Source organism: Lactuca saligna, chromosome 7 (assembly GCF_052625555.1).
Source record: "Lactuca saligna cultivar CGN05327 chromosome 7, ASM5262555v1, whole genome shotgun sequence".
Classification (NCBI taxonomy): Eukaryota; Viridiplantae; Streptophyta; class Magnoliopsida; order Asterales; family Asteraceae; genus Lactuca; species Lactuca saligna.
This window is the reverse complement of record NC_136423.1, coordinates 31,122,468-31,140,023: the sequence shown is the minus strand read 5'-3', so window position 1 is coordinate 31,140,023 and position 17,556 is coordinate 31,122,468. Positions and strand designations below refer to the sequence as shown.

The 17,556-nt window shown below is 34.0% G+C and overlaps 2 protein-coding genes across 2 annotated transcripts; one reads left to right on the top strand and one right to left on the bottom strand.

Annotated features, from left to right (window-relative positions):
• Positions 1-2,635: 2,635 nt before the first annotated feature.
• PID (Protein kinase superfamily protein) lies at positions 2,636-4,837 on the bottom strand. Its single transcript, XM_078963740.1, has 2 exons — positions 3,913-4,837; positions 2,636-3,621 (listed from the first exon to the last, which is right to left on the bottom strand). The coding sequence occupies exons 1-2, from the start codon at positions 4,536-4,538 to the stop codon at positions 2,847-2,849; spliced, it is 1,401 nt and encodes a 466-aa protein (XP_078819866.1). The 5' UTR covers positions 4,539-4,837; the 3' UTR covers positions 2,636-2,846.
• Positions 4,838-10,826: 5,989 nt separating this feature from the next.
• On the top strand, positions 10,827-17,328 carry LOC145006798 (uncharacterized). The gene is made up of 6 exons (XM_078965845.1): positions 10,827-10,914; positions 15,220-15,233; positions 15,346-15,630; positions 15,817-16,060; positions 16,157-16,495; positions 16,715-17,328. The coding sequence occupies exons 1-6, from the start codon at positions 10,827-10,829 to the stop codon at positions 17,326-17,328; spliced, it is 1,584 nt and encodes a 527-aa protein (XP_078821971.1).
• Positions 17,329-17,556: the final 228 nt, after the last annotated feature.

The following is a 17,556-nucleotide window of genomic DNA, read 5'->3' as shown; positions in this document are numbered from 1 at the left end:
GACAATAATTAACGAGAGGGTGGGTGGAGTAAAGGGAATATGTTACTTAATTTTAAGTTAAATGAGGAGTGCAAATCTTAGAAGACGATTTATTTACTGATCGTCCTCCAAAAGAGAGATTGTTGAGTTGTGGACACTCGTAAGGGTTCCGCGTATCCAAAATGGTATTGGTGAATTATATTAATATCAAATCATGGGTGATACTATCTTTCAGTCCCAAAAAGTATAGACATGGTTGTATTTGTCTTCATATATATATATATATATATATATATATATATATATATATATATATATATATATATATATATATATATATATATAAGGTTGTAAAAAACGTTCGACGTTAGCTAGTCGGTGGACTGAGGTCAAGAGATTAATCGGAGACCATTAATTGCAAATTTTTTGAATTTTAAAAATCTAAATATGACTAATCTCATATCAAAGTTTGTAAATACCACTAATATGATAACAAAATAGGTTAATATGATGAATACAACACTAATCATGCCTCAAATAGTTTCCATTGATATAAAACTTCTTCAAAATATTAAAATTTCATCTTTTTATAATGTTTCACTCATTATGTATGCAAAGATTCATCGTTAGGCGCCTTCTAATCGGTCGAGTAGCGTCTAAGGATTAATCGGGACCTAATCGAGATTTTTACAACAATATATATCAACAATAAATCTATTTATTCATTTCCGATCGTAGAATTATTAGTCTAATCATGTAAACCATACACATCTGTTTTCTTTTTTATTTTTCTTGGCATTTTTATTTTCATGTTTGTCATTCAAATACCTAATATTGCGATGTGTTGCTTTTAACTAAAATTGATGATATTTTCTTGGGATTTTTCTTAATTTAGATAGACCTCAAGTAATTGCAATAAATAACATCAATTGAATGTTGTCATTCAGGTAAAGTCACTTAGAGCATTCACAACCATCGACACCATGCGTATTTTTTTTTGCCATGTCAACTTTCTATTAACTTTATCAAACAAAACTTATTAACTTAAACCCTCTATACTCATTCCCCATTTTGATTTTTCTACAATTAATCAATCTATTATCATCTAGATTCACAAATATTATTCTCAAAAAAATTAGTGTTACCATCCAGAAAAAGCTAACGGCGCAGCTTATTGCCCGTTTGCCTTCAATCGATATGTATTGAACATTTATGTTATTTAAAAAATATATATAAATTTGTTTTAAGTTATCATCTATACCCACTTCATCTAAGGTTTTCATGTTTACACGAACATAAATTTTTTTAATTATAATAGTACACTACAAAACTAAAAAAATATCACTTTTTTAGCCTTCATTCTTCATAAAACATGAAAGATAGAAACTTTCTTAGGCTAAAAAGAAGTGTTGCCATGGTTTTACCATAACAAAAACACTCCCTCCATCTCAACTCCACATAGGATAGTAGTGATGACATTTGTTTGATGCCACAAACACATAATAGTAGATAACAAAAAACGGTGTGGAGAGAGAGAGAGAGAGAGAGAGAGAGAGAGAGAGAGAGAGAGAGAGAGAGAGAGAGAGAGAGAGAGAGAGAGAGAGAGAGAGAGAGAGAGATTGTAGTTAGGGGTGTCAATTTATGACACGACACGAAACGAAATCGGGACGAAATCAAAATTCGAATTCGTTTTCGTGTCGTGTTCGTGTCAAGTTTAAAAAACACGATGTCGTGTCGTGTCGTGTTCGTGTTTACAAATCCACACGAAATTGACACGATTGAGCATGTACTTGTCGTGTTTTCGTATTTTTCGTTTTTATCGTGTTATATATGATTAAATATGAATTAAATAAAATAATAGTTATGTAATATTATCTTTGTCGTGTCGTGTCGTGTTGTCGTTTTTTAATTGGTTCGTTTTCGTGTTAGTGAAAAAAAACACGACATCGTGTCGTGTTCGTGTTACAAAAAACATTGTCGTGTCGTGTCAGACAAAAACACGACACGACGGCCCGATTTGACAGACCTAATTGTAGTCAAGCATGATTTGTACCTCACGTCAAGGACGGTGCGAGCTATATCAATGGTGGCAAATTGTGGCCTAAATAGTTAAAAATACAAAAAAAAATTATATTTTAATTAAAATGTAATATTTAATATCAAATATTATAATTAAATTTTTTTATTAATATTAAAAATTTAACTAATTAAAATAGCAAAAAATTAAAGTTCAACGATTTCAATCGAAATAGTCCCTACTTGCTACATACAGTAAAACTCAGTAAATATTGTTCATTGGTTCGAATCATGCCCTATTGTGGGCATTGTGAAGCTTTGATAGAATATTTATTAACATACAATTCGGCGATATATTTTTACAGATTTCTTCAAACTTCTTATATTGGCCAACAATTTTTTTTTTAATCTCATGTATATATTGTATTGTAATGGTCGTATTTATTGTTTTTCAATTGTTATTTAATGTCATCTTTGTCATATCGTTTTTGTGATATCGTGTTCGTTTTACATAAAACATTGTCATGTCATGTTTTATTAGACTGAAAAACCGACATAACAGCCTGATTTACCACCCCTAATTGCCTATCCACCTCGCACACGAAAAACAGTTCCAAATAAAACATTACGCTAAAAAAAATGAGGAAGCAAACTATAAAGTCTAATTCGTCTTCCACCCTAAATTTAAAAGACTTCCAAGTTCCAACAATAAACATCTAAATTTATACTAAAAATTAAGGGGGGATATAATCCATTCTTGATTACCAAAAATATAGCTAGGCGTATCGTATTTATAGAAAGTTATACGTATATTTACATGTCCTCATTAGTAATTTCACCTAAAAATCTATTCAGAAGAAATCAAACGACGACGTTGGCCCACCAAAGTACCTCGTCGACGTTGCGGCCGTCTTTTGTCTTGGGATCACCGGTGGTGTCGCTGACCGGATAAGTGCAAAGTTCAACCCGTTAAAAAACGGATGGGTCTTGATATCAGCCGCACCACGTTTCGACCCGAATCGGCTTTCCGGATTCTTATCCAGCAATCTGGATATCAGGTCACGCGCTTGGGTTTCGCGCGAAGAAATCGGCGAGACAGTTGGAAACTGGAGAGGCTTTTTCACGATGCTACGCAGCGTAGCTTCGTTTGTTACACCCGCAAACGGCGTACAACCGTAGACCATTTCGTAGATGAAGATCCCGAGCGCCCACCAGTCGACGGCATTGCCGTGGGACTGGCCGGAAGCGACTTCCGGAGCGACGTACTCGTGAGTGCCGACGAAGGAACAGGATCTAGCGTCCACCGGTTCCGCCACGAACAAGCGTTTGGTGGAGGAGAAGGACTGGATTTTCTTCGATCGGAAGAGTTGACTAGGGAGACAAGAGAAAGGATGAGACGACGGACGTGAAACCGCCGGCGAGGATGAAGAAGGTGGATCCGGTGATGAAGAAAGTGATTGAGATTGAACGGCAGGGATTGCGTCAGAGCATAGAGAGAGGTCAAAATCAGTGAGCATGATGTGACCATCTGATCTGACCAACACATTTTCAGGCTTTAGGTCTCTGTAGATGATTCCGAGCATGTGCAGATACTCTAGAGCTACCAAAACCTCAGCAGCATAAAACCTGGATTACCAAAAATATAATCAAAATCTCGATCAATTTGTTTCTCGGGAATCAATGCAATAAACAAATCAATATTCAAGGTAACTTCGATTTGAAAGCTAACCAAAGAGAGGTCCATTAATGGCAATTTGCAGGTAAAAAGTCAAAAAAGTCTGGAACTATCATAGAAAAATCGGTAGAGTCCAAAAGTTGTTTTCAAATTTCCAGCGTACAAATCAGGATAAGGCATACAGAAACAAGCAAAAAAACGACAGAAGAGAAGTTAAGGTTAATTAAATTTAAGGTAGGTACCTTGCGGCTGAGAGAGAGAACCGTTTGCGCGGTTGTTTATGGCGGAGGGAATGTAAATCGCCGCCGGAACAGTATTCCATGACGACGCATGAGAAATGAGAAGCTTCAAACTGAGCGTAGAGAGACGGTAAGAACGGATGATCAAGCATGTTTAAGATTTTCTTCTCAGTTGCTGCTCTCTGAATCTTCTTCTTCAGAGCTAACACTTCCCTATCCACCACCTTCATGGCGAAATAGCACCGGCTTTCTTCTACATCTTCGTTTCTCAACCGACACAGGTACACTTTCCCGATGTCACCACTTCCGATCTGACGAACAAGACTGAAGTCTCTAAAATTCAAACTGCTTCCTCCATCGACGCCACCAAATCCTTCACTACTACTCCTCTTCAACGCCACCGTCCGAATCGCTTGCCACGACGACTCCGAAGACCTATGCGGCTTCATTATCATATTTTCCGGAGAGTACAGTGGTCGTGTTGGTGGAAGAAGCTCCAACGCATCAAATGACAAACGACTAAAACTAGTACAACTATCACTACTCATCGAGCTTTGACTTGAATTCACCGCTTCAGAAACCGTTTCTTCTCCTAGACCTTCTGACTGATCCCTCGGAAACTCTAACATTATCCTTCAAATATGTTAAACACACAACAACCACCGGGAAACCTACAATGCTCGAAGAATTAGCTAGAAGGTGGACGTGGGCTATAGATTTCAGACCACTAATCCGCCAATAAATGAAAAAGACAAGGCTTCCGTACAGTTCGGAGGAGGAGGAGGAGCAGGGCGGTGTAGATACGGAGGAGGGTTGTTGGCGATATTTAAAACGACGACGTACGGCGGAGGGTTAAATTTCTTGCAGAGAGAGAGAGAGAGAGAGAGAGAGAGAGAGAGAGGCTGTGGAAGGTGGCGTTTATGGTTTACTTTTTTCAGTTTTATGGACCGGAGATTAATGTGACACGTGAGGGGTAACAGTGGTCGCACGTGCTGAAGCCCGATTAGTGACGTAGAAGGAGGCTTCGTGGCACGTGAGTTCCGGTAGCAGCTTCGCACGTGGCAAATGAGAAGAGTGTTGCTTCTTATGCTTCCTCTCTAGGCCTAACCTACGCTATAAACATCAGAAATTTCAAAGGGAGGGCTTCCTAGAAACTACAAATGAAAAGAAAAGCATTTACTTTTCAATCAGATTAACATCATTTGAAGTTATAAAATTGTTTGATTGATTCATTTTTGGTTTTAATCATCAAATAATTATATAAGGTGTTCCTTAATATATAATAATTCTCTTTAGTTATTTTCGAAGGCGAGAAAAACCCGCTTACGTTCAAGAAAGTTAAGATTACCCTTATAAGACTGGCGGATGACATTTAGAGTATTTCGTTTAATTAGAGTATAATCGGATTAAGCATAAAGCAAATCTACATGGCCTTGTAATTCTGTGTTCTAGCATCTTGTTACATTTTTGTTTGTTTTAATAATATCTTTGCTGTTAAAAGAAAAATTAATGGTTTTCAACTTTATTTACTTTGAAAAAACAAATGTAGTAAAAAAAATACACAGTTTTACTTGAATGAGATATTTATGTATAAACTTTTAGCACTAAAAACAATATTTTATATATTTTTCTATTTTTTATATATATTTTGAAAGTAAATTTGATAGTTATTGGTTTTTTATAACTTAATAAAATTTGTGTACCAATTATTAACGAGTAGTGAATTTTTCAATATTTTTATAATATTGTATATCGTAAGTAACGATATTAAATGTAGAAATTATTATAAGATGATAAACTGTATAGGTTGAATTAATTCGGAGTTGTACCAATTTTAGTAAAAGATTTAATATTATGTTTCACCTTCAAGAACTATGTGATATTAAATTTAATGTTATACTATTCACAAAACAATTTGTGTTAAGTTGTAACTTTACATCAAAATTGATTATCGCGACATTTAGTTTTAACACTAGGCTGGAAATAGTCATACAACGAATTCGATCTTTTACCACTTTTTATGCTCATGATTTATTATTTCTCCGTAAATTGATTCCCGCGACAAAGGTATACGAATGTCAAAAACACATTGTGTGTTCGTTGTTAGTTTGCTTAGACTTGTCATAGAGACATTCAAGGGGACACAAGGAATCGATAATATCCACCTTTGTCATTTATATACTATAACCGAATCATATTATAACACGTTGTACGAAAAGGAACAAACAACTATTGATATAAAACGTACGATTGTTGTTCAAAGAATAACAACGTGAGGATGTCATAACTTTACAAGTAAACATAAATATTTATGAGTCGATAGTTTTGGGTCCACAAAATAGTGGCAAGTCGAGAAACCTTATGTTCATATTACTAATAAAGAATCTTGAATTGTGTATGTTGCATTTTACAGTATTTTTTTACATACTTTATGTATCTACTTATATACTATTTACTTTTCAGTCTAGTATTGATTATCCGTTGGTATTAGGAATTTTGTTTTGCATTTCTATCTTCCAAATTTGTCTATGAGAAGTGGTCTTAGAGTCTATTTGACTAAATGGACTATAGAATGTATAAGAATAATCTCTGGAGATGCATGATGTAGCCTTATACATGGTGGTTGAATTGAATGAGATGGATACATAGATAGAGGTCAAAGGAAAGGGTACCATCATGTACTAACTTGAAAGATGTCAAAGGAAAGGGTGCCATCATGTACTAACTTGAAAAAAGTAGTATTTAGACACTTGGTGTAAAAAGTTAGGTATGATTCTTAAGAAGTATATATTTAGTTGTTTTGTTTATAATAACATTCTACTTTCATTTACTAATACCAATATATTTTCATCTAGTGGTGTATAATAGTATTCTATTTTTATTTATTTGTATTATAATATTGCTCTCTGAAAAATTGAATTATAAGAAAACATGTCATCTAAATACACATTAATTTTCTGTTTATTATCGGGTTATAATTTCAAAGTATAATGAATAAGAAGATAAAAGTACAAAGCTAAAATCGTGTATATACTAGATTTTATCTTACATGAAGTGAGTTAGACATCATTGTTTGCTCACGCATTCAATAATTCCATATATGGATTACGTATAATCAATAAAAGTCAAATCATAAGCATGAATGTTAAAGGCGTTGTATTAACTACTAAGATTGACACACGTCTATATAATACCACAATACTTTAAAAGCAAAATTGTAGCTAATACATGCATCTCCAAAAGCTTAAGTTGAGTGTCTTAGACATAAAATTATATTCCTTGTTTTAATGTGCTTCCAACTTGAAAAAACAAATAAGAATTGGAATATTTAGTTTTCTTTTCACCAAGATTTTGTTTATTTGTGAACTAGTACTCTATTTCAACAAGAGGACCATCTATTTTCGCCGTTTTTAAAGAAACAAATAATATATCTTAAAGAATAATTGTTTTGGCATCTGTCTATCATGTTCGATCTAAAAGGGTTATGATTAGTTGAACATGTCTTGATGTTTGTCAATGCATTTTGTTGTTTATTATATGAGAGGCAAGATCTTGCATTAAGGAAAGGTATGAAACTTCTTCACTTACATATTTAATGAAAATATATTGGATATTAACATATTGATGTTATTTTATTTGAGAAACAATAAATTTGTAGGACGTAATATACTTCATTTTTAAATCAAAATACTTTAGTTATTTGATTAATAGTTGTATGATTTGGAAAGTGAAAATGACACAATCGATATTTTAAAGGTTGCTTTTGCCTAAATGGACCAGACATGTAGGACATGTCATCAAAATTGGAACAAATTATGGTCCTACAGTTGGAATTTTTAAAGGGTCCACCATCCTTTTAATATGTACAGACAACTTTCTTGAAAATAACAATAAGTTTGGTCCATGTTTTAATTGCTAATTTTCTTTTGGAGTGTAGATACGTATGTATCTTATATTGTTACCTTCTTTACCAACTTATACAATACAGTAAGTTTTGTTGGTGCATATTGGGAAAAGCCGAAAAGGTTTAAATGGCATTCACATAAGAAAAGTATAATTTATCTCCAAATAACTTCGTTTATTTGAAATAACAAGGAAACAAAATATATATATATATATATATATATATATATATATATATATATATATATATATATATATATATATATATATATATATATATATTACCTTTTGTTCCTAATATCCTCCTACTATTTTAGATGGTGATAAGTATCATTAAATTTAATTTAAATTTGACCTCAATTTTTAGTTTCATTCCATTATAAAAATAAAAATCTTAATCATCAATTTTAATTATTTGAATTTTCGCAAAACATGTGACGTTTAGTCCCCATATACAAAAGAAGTATGAAAGCTTTATTAATTAATGATCTTGAAATTAATAAAGAATTATATATTTGGGATCTCTTATTCATCCTATCGTTTTTACTTTCATCCCGCCTCCGAAGAGTTCGACTTGGGCTATCGATCATTTTATTTAGTTAATCATCATACAAGTTAGAGTTTGTGGTTTAACTGTTTACCAGAAACTTTGTTTAACCCACTTCAATATTTCTAAATTTACAAGTTGATTCCACAAAAACGACACTAGAAGAATATAACCTTATGAGGATGACTCTCGAAAATTGAGCTCGAAAAAAGAAAGAAAAAGATATGTATCATTTCATATGAAAAAGGGTCCGAATGATGGTTACCATGGAACTATTTGTCATGGAAAATGCAGCCAAAAAGTTAAGCATTCAAGTGAGAGAAACTGAAATTCCTCATTAAAGTGAGCCAACCCCCATATTTAAAGATGCTTGTTTATTTTGTATTCATGTTTGATAATCCAAAAATTTTGAGCCCCATAAAAGCTTGCAATTTACATCATTTACTATTCACTCACATGAAACTCCTTTTTGCTTTATTATATTTTATATATATTCTATATAACAAATTGGAACTATCTGGTTGTTAACGTAGCTATGGTAGTTTGTTGAATTGTATGCTAAAATGAGTTCAAAGTCAGAGCTTATAGATTCCTAAGAATTTTAACTCGGAAAGGATAAATTTATTTTAAATGGTACTTATTTAAACAAATAATTGATTCCACTATAGAGTTTCTACCAATCTTTCCCACCCATAATTTCATTGGCTGTCATAATGATAATAGGATGGTAATCTATCTGGAAACATATATGATAATTATGATTTAACTTTCCATATTAGCTATGAAGGTGGTTGGTGGGAATCGTAATATTTTGTAGTTTTGTTGGTTGATATTAAAGCCATACACAATTAAAAATTAAAAATAGGTTACTTGGAATTAATTAGATAAAATATAAGATATGTAGACACTAAATCTAAGGGACAAATGATTTTGGGAAGACATGAGGATCTATGACTTGCATAAATGAATGGGTTAAAGAATCAAGAAAATATCACTTATAATATGAAGCACAAGTTACACACATGTATTACATCTAAATGGAAAATCTCACTTTAGAACTCCAGGGATCTTGTACTATCTTTTGTGGGATTTTCCTTTTTGTTTTTTAGAATTTATCTTTATTTATATAAAGTGTTTTAAGGATAAAATTAATGAAATTCATCATACCACTTGGTCGTAAAATATGTGGAACAAACGGGTGTGTTTATGGGTTGATTAGTTGATCCTAGTTTTTAAAAAAATAATTAATTAATATGTTAATTATAATTAAAAAAATCAGATTATTATATATATTTTCTAGTTAAAAACAGTTACAGGAAGGTATAATATGTTGGATTATATTTTATAGTGGTACGTAAAAATCAACCCATATAACTTATTTCATAGTTAGATAAAAAAAAAATCATCTTATACCTAATTGAGTCAAAACTGTCATTATAATATGTTGTATATTTTACAGTCATAAGTAAAGATATCATAATAGTATTAATATGTATGGGTATCTATGCAACCATAAAGTCTTCCTTGACAATCCACCTTCTTAACCTTATGTGCATATTTCAACATGGTGAACTATAAACTAATCTATCTTCAAAATCGAAGGGCATTTTTGCCCTTCTAAAAAAACAGAAAAGAAAAAACATAAATACATTTTCCTTTTTTAACTGGCAACGTTTTTTTTGAACCGACAAATTCAATCTACTCCTAAACTAACAACACATATTCCACCTATATCCACGACGAGACTTGAACCCTCGACCTCAAAGAGGGAGAACACCACCTGATTCCGCTGGGCTACAAGCCCTTTGGTAATTAGCAACGTATATTTATGAATTTCGGGAAATGACACAGTTTGATTATTCAAAAGACACTTACATAATATATAAATAATTCTCAACCCTAAAGAGTTTGGGCCTAAACCTTAATCACTAACATCCCCCACAGTTTGACCGGGAGGAGGAGACGATTAAACTGGAAAAATCTTCTCTATTAAATAATGGTTTCTTTAACATTTGTCACATTTTCATACATTTTTTCAAATGTTATTTTGTGGTTATTTTAAATTAATTATTTTTCACATGTCATTTTATTGGATTTCTATTTTATTAAATTCCACATAATATTTTTATATAATAATTGCAATAAATATAGTAATAAATGAATATTAATTTCATTAATAAACATACATTTTAATTTCAAAATTCTCAATAGTAAAGCTTATTAGTTTCTTTTCATTATTTAAATTATTTGTTTATATTTAAAAGATAAAAAATATTTTCATTATAATAAATCATTATTTTTCTTATTTTCTTATAATTTTAAAGTTCTCAAATATTTTGAACTTCATATTTAACATTTTTTTTAAAAAATTAACTTATGTAATACATGTGTCTCACAACAAGTAAAAAAGAACGAAACATAAAAACTAGATGAATAGAGCGGCAACGACAGAATAAGAACTCTAACGATGGTGGCTAACAACTACTGCTTGTCGGAGAAGAAAAGCGAAGAAGCGACATCTAGAGGTGGTTATGTTGTAGAAGAAGAGAAGAGCGGTGACAACAAAAATCATGGAACTAGCAGTAGAAGAGTCCGAAGAAAGGAAATGAGAAAGAAATAGGGCTCGAGTTTTGGCAAACAGGGCTAATTCCGAAGAGAATGATGACTAGAGTGTTAATATAAAGAGGTGATTGCAGATCATAAGTCGACTTAGAAAAGAGATGTGAAGAAGAAGTGGCCAACCGAGGAGGAGATAGAAGGCTCGGATGCGAGGGCCATTGTAACATCTCGTTTATTAAATAAATATATCGATAAAGATTAATAAATGAATAGTAGTCCTATAGTTCATAATAATTAGCAGGGTGTTGGTTTTGGGGAGTCAAATAATATAATTTGGATTTTCGGGGTTAAAATGTAATTCTGGGAGTATTTTGTAAAGATTTTCAGAAGTTAGGGGTGTTTAGTAAAATATTGGACTTGTTATGAAGGGAGTTTTAAAGGCTGGGGCTAAAAGGTAAAATCCAGATTCAGTTTGTAAATATTTAGGAAGACATGGGCTGCATGGTAATTATTGGGACTTGAATTGTAAGGAATTGTTAAAGATGGGGATTATTTGATAAATATTGGATTTAATTTGAAAAGAATTTGGAAGGAGGGGATAGAAGTGTAAATATTGGAGCTAATTTAAAAATATTTGAGAAGGGAGGGACTGACTGTGTAAACATGGGAGGAAGTTTCAATTTGAGTCGGGGATTATAACTATCACCCTCATCCCATAACCCTAACCCTACCTCAATGTTCAGCTGTCACCACCTTATACCACCCACTCCCTCCAATCGCTTCCTTACCTGCTGAAGCCGGAGCACCCTTCGTCGCCACCGTTGTTGAAGTCGGAGAACCACCAATCAAAAGGTCATCGTCGCCGTTATGCTACCGCAGAAGACATGAAACGAAATCCCGACGTAGGGCAGTCGAGGTGGTCGGGGCTTCATGGTTTGCGGTTACTGATGCGTTTACTGTGGTCCTGCTCGTTGCCTTCCATGTTTCTCCTATTGCTGCACCTCAGCCATGACCGCCGCCGCTCGTGAGATTTTGGTCCCGCTGCCCCGGTCTGTACGCACCACTCCCAGGAAGGTTGTTTGGTACGTATTGGCATATGAGTCGCTTGTACGTGTATTCTACTATGTTGCTGCCATTCCCGGAAACACCTCACCTCTTATTATGTTCTGCCACCATTCACGTCGCTGGTATCACGCTAAGACCGTCATTAGCCACTGTTGTTGTCGCTAGTGCTGCTGCTACCGTCACCATGCACCACTAGGTGGGTGGTTGCATTTAGATTTCCGAGCAAAGCGAGTATGTGTGTGTTTTGTTGTTGGAGTATATCGTGTGTGGTGTTTGCTGGACGGATATTGCCAAAAAGCCATCACCACCACCATGAGGTGGTGACTGCCATTCTCTACCACCGCCTGCCGCCATAAGTGGCTATGTGTGTGTATCTTATTGAGTGTGTTTATTTTTGGGATATTATGTTGTATTATTGTAATTGGTGATCAGAATTATCAAGAAATTCATAACCACCACCGTGAGCCGCCATTGACCACCACTACCTGAGGTGGTAGTGGGTGGTGCCCAACTTAATTAATAATTAATTAACCTAAAAACTTAACAAATGGACTAATTGGAAAGCGATTGGGTTGGAAACCCTAATTTTGGGTTTGTTGGTTTGGACTTATCAGGACCCACATTTTGGGCCAATGCAATTGAATTATGAATTACACCCGATGACACCGTATGATTTATCTAGCAGAGACTGTAGAGTGATGGACTTAATGGATTAAGTCCTTAAAGGGTTAAGTAAGAAACACTTAACCCTAATCGTCATTTTATATGAAAACCATGATTTTGCTTGGGCTTTGGTGATTGGGCTATTGATGGGTCATCCAAGAACAAGCATATGGACTAGAATATTTGGATGGGATTTAGGGTAAGGCCCATGTGAAGGGTTTGGTCCCAATTTGGAAAGATGGGCCATAGGTCGGCCATAATTGGGCCTTGATGATTATGAGGTGTTAGACCATTAGAATGCCAAATGTTTGGACTGGAATAAATGGTTGGGCCTTAGGGTAAGACCATGTAAAGGTGTGGGCCTAATTTGGACAATTGGGCCATATGTTGGGCTTTGGTTCATAGTTGACTTTTGGGCCTTTGGTTTGAATAAAGTTAAGTTAGGGGTAAAGTAGTCTTTTACCCCAAGCATGGACTTATGGTTACGTGTTGGAACCCAATCATTAATTGGGTGTTATTTTGATGTTTACAGTTCGGGAATCTATCATCCAGCAGCTTGAGTTTTGTCCGCGGACTTCAGTAATGTGAGGTGAGTTACCTTCCAGTAGAAGTGGGTCGAAGGCACCAATGTCGGCCCATTAGTAAGAGTATAGGAGAGATGATTGTATTTGTGATAATTATCTAGTATGCAACTATATGTTATACTTTATGTGCTAGTATGTTATGATATTATGTGATAGTGGTAGGAGGGGTAGGATAAGCCCCAGTATCGATCGCAAGGACCGAAGGGGTATGCCAGCACCTTGATAAGCTAGGCAGTATATGACTTATGTTTTTATATACTAGGATGTTATGTGCTAGAAGTAGGGGTGAAATAGTCCCTAGTACTGGTCGAAAGGACCGAAGGGGTAGGCCAGCACCCTGATATGCTAGGCGAGGTATCGGTCGAAAGGACCGAAGGGGTAGGCCAGCACCTTGATATGCTAGGCGAGGTACTGTTATAAAGGACCGAAGGGGTAGTACAACACCCTGATATGCTAGGCAAGTTATCAGTTGAAAGAGACCGAATGGGTAGGGCAGCACCCTGATATGCTAGGCAGTTATCAGTTGAAAGAGACCGAAGGGGTAGTCCAGTACCCAGATATGTTAGACAGTATGTTTATTGTAAGGTATGTGGTATGATGGGGGAACTCACTAAGCTTCATGCTTACTGTTTTCAGTTTTGGTTTCTGGTACTTCTTTTGCAAAAGGGAAGGAGCCGACATGATCGCAACACATCACACTATGTTTTCTGCATATGAGATCTTTGAGAGTACACTCTGATATTGTTTTATGATAACATGTTTTGATTATTGAAATTTTGGTTTTGCATGGGATGTTATTATGATTGTTTTTTTATATCGTTGGTTTTATAATAACTTAATTAAAAATGAAATTTTTGGCCTTAAATTTTAGGATGTTGTAAGTTGGTATCAGAGCCCTGGTTTGAGGATTCAAACACGCTCTCGGGTGTGTCTGGACTGAAATATGGGGTTTGAAAGATTTTTACAAGAAATTGATTTTCTAAAAATTAAAATAAAGAGTTTTGATAAAGAACAAGGAGTGTGATGCGTGCAATCAACCGAGCTCAAGTAAGTTTTCCCCAAGATACCTATACATGTTATGTTATGTTATGTTCTGTTATGTTATGTTATGTTATGTTATGTTATGTTACGTTATGTTATGTTTGTTGGATTAGTGTCTAAGCTCGTAACTATATTGGGTAAGTACTTGACCCGGTTGTGCATGGTCCTTTTGGGTTGCCTTTACCAAAGCAACTTGATAGGATGATTTATGGAGGAAGAGGATTAGTTATGATTTATTAATATATTATGTCAATAATATATTAAAGGAGAAATCATATTGTTTAATTAATATTAGGCAAGAATTAATTAAGAACTAGTTTTGTGACTGAAAGACATTAATTAAACTTAAGGGACTGGAATTGTAGGCACCAATATCGGCCCGTAAACATGGGAGAAGGTTATATAGGGCCAGGAGGGGTTCTGCCCCCCCCCCCCCCAATGCTTTCCAATAGTTCGAATGAAACAAAAGAAGGGATCGTCAATCTACTGCTGACTTGTTGTGCTGTTGTGACCTGTTGTGCTGCACACCGAAGAGTGAAGTCTCCATCTGCTATCGCTGCACCCCTACTGCCCTGCACCCCTGTTACTTAATCAGGGTTTTTTTTTTGTCTTCACCATGCAAAAATCATAATCTCTCATCTCAGTTATGTTTAACTGCCATGCGTCCCTTTCCCTGCTGGAATCAATGATTGATTTCATATATCTTTAATTGTTTAATTATTTTTTTCTAAATCAAAATCAACAATGTTTCATTGTTTTCAATTATGTTATATCATGTAATTGTTAGTTAACCGATTAGATTTTTTATTGTTAGGATTTAGGATTAATTTCATATATGTTTAACTGTTTGATTATTTTTTTCTAAATCAAAATCAACAATGTTTGATTGTTTTCAATTATATTATATCATGTAATTGTTAGTTAATTGATTAGATTTTTGATTGTTAGGATTTAGGAGCATTGTTAGTTAAATGATTTCTCATAAATAAAATTTGTAGGATTTAGGAACATTGTTGGTTAATTGAATCAAAATTTTGCAATATGATATTATGATTTCAATTTTGATTTTTATAGATACAATCATACAAAGCTTACAATTTTATGGGAAAGATGAAAACCATTGATTCTTTTTTCAAAAGAAAGAATGATGATGAAGAAACTCATAATGAAAATCGACAAAGTAAACGTCACAAAGCTTCAACAAGTGAGCCGCAACCGCAAGAACATGAAAATCAACAAGAGAATGATATTTTTGAAGCTACACAATCAAATCCTAATGAAGTGGATCTTAAAAAACTAGAAAGAGATCCCACTAAACGAAAACAGATGTGGGAATATCTGGTTAATTTAAGGGAACAAGTAAGACGAGCATATATGACTTTAGGACCTTTCCAAATACGTCTTCAAGAATATCATGCTAAAGGTTCAAAGAAACATCCTCGTAGATTCCAATATTCTTGGTTCAACATTTTCCCTAATTGGTTAGAGTATTCTCCAACAACACATGCTTATTATTGTTTTATTTGTTATATATTTAATGATAAGCCAAGTGTGTGCAATGGTTACGATGTATTTACTGTTAAAGGATTTGACAATTGGAAAAAAGTTAATGATGGGAAAAAGTGTGCATTCTTGAAGCACTTAGGTTGTTCACAACATATAAATGTGGTTACATTTGCTGAAAACTTGATGAATCAAACAACACACATTGAAAATATCATAGTGAAGCAAAATGAAGCACAAATACTAAAGAATCGTTTACGATTAAAAGCTTTAATTGACACAGTTCGTTAGTTGACATTCCAAGCTTGTGCTTTACGAGGCCATGATGAAACGCCTAATTCCAAAAATCGAGGTGATTTTCTTCAACTACTAAAACTTCTAGCATCTTATAATGATGAAGTTGCAAATGTTATATTAGAGAATGCTCCTTATAATTCAAAGTATACTTCTGGAGATATTCAAAAAGAAATTCTTAGTATTATTGCAAATAAAGTTCGAAAGCATATTCGTAGTGAATTCGGGGATTCATACTTTTGTGTCATGGTTGATGAGTCACGAGATGAGTCTAAAAAAGAGCAAATGACCATAGTTTTGAGATTTGTTGATGCAGAAGGGATCATATGGAAAAGATTCTTGGATTTGGTTCATGTTAGGTACACCTTATCATTAACCTTGAAAACAAATATGTATTCCCAACTTTTGAACTATTTGTTTGATGTTAGTAAAATCTATGGCCTAAATCTATGGCCAAGGTTATGATGGTGCTACTAATATGAGAAGGAAATGGAATGGATTGCAGGCACTTGTTCTTAAGGATTGTCCTTATGCGTATTATGTTCACTGCTTCGCTCATAGATTACAACTAGCATTGGTGGCTGCTTCAAGGGAAATTATTCCTATACACCAATTTTTTACAAACTTAATTTTATAATTAATGTAGTTTGTGCTTCTAGTAAACGACATGATGAGTTACAAAAGGAAAAGACAACTGAGATTGAACATTTATTGGAACTTGGTGAAATCGAATCAGGTAAAGGATTGAATCAAGTTGGGACATTAAGAAGAGCTGGTGATACACGTTGGGGTTCTCATTTTCGTTTAATTTGCAGTTTGCTTAACATGTTTGATTGTAATCGTGTTGTTCTCCAGGGAATAATTGATGATGTATCTACTACTTATTCTCAACGCGAAGATGCTGATGCAAATTACTGTTTCCTGAAATCATTTGAGTTTGTTTTTATTCTTCACTTGATGAAAGAAGTAATGGGAAAAACTGATATATTTTCTCAAGTTCTACAGAAGAAATACCAAGATATTCTTAATGCCATGGAGTTAGTTTCAGCAACAAAGGAGAGTCTAAATGATTTCAGGAACAACGGATGGGATTCTTTATTTGCACAGGGAAAGTTATTTTGTGAGAAACATCAAATAGATATGTCGGATATGAAAGCTCCATATACTTCTACTCGATACCGGCCTCGAAAAAACGAAAATCATGTTACCTTTGAACATTTTTATCGAGTAGATTTGCTTACATCCATATTGGACAAATAGTTACAGGAGTTGAATAATAGATTCAATGATCAAGCGATGGAGTTGTTAAGTCTTAGTTCTACTTTAGTTTCAAAAGAACACCCTAAAGTGATTAACATTGATCATATTTGTCTTCTCGTTGAAAAGTATTATCCTAAAGATTTTACGGAGCAAGAGAGAATTCAATTACGATATCGACTAGATATTTTTAATATCGATATGACAAAGAATCCCAAGCGAAGTGGTGTA

Excerpts from the sequence above, each read along its gene's own strand:
- LOC145006798 (XM_078965845.1), top strand. The coding sequence starts at position 10,827 with ATGGTGGCTAACAACTACTGCTTGTCGGAGAAGAAAAGCGAAGAAGCG. Across the intron at positions 16,061-16,156 it reads AGCTTTAATTGACACAGTTC|CATCTTATAATGATGAAGTT; the intron begins GTTAGTTGACAT and ends TAAAACTTCTAG. Across the intron at positions 16,496-16,714 it reads GAACTATTTGTTTGATGTTA|TTTGTGCTTCTAGTAAACGA; the intron begins GTAAAATCTATG and ends TAATTAATGTAG.
- PID (XM_078963740.1), bottom strand. The coding sequence starts at position 4,538 with ATGTTAGAGTTTCCGAGGGATCAGTCAGAAGGTCTAGGAGAAGAAACG. Across the intron at positions 3,622-3,912 it reads TTCTCTCTCTCAGCCGCAAG|GTTTTATGCTGCTGAGGTTT; the intron begins GTACCTACCTTA and ends TTGGTAATCCAG.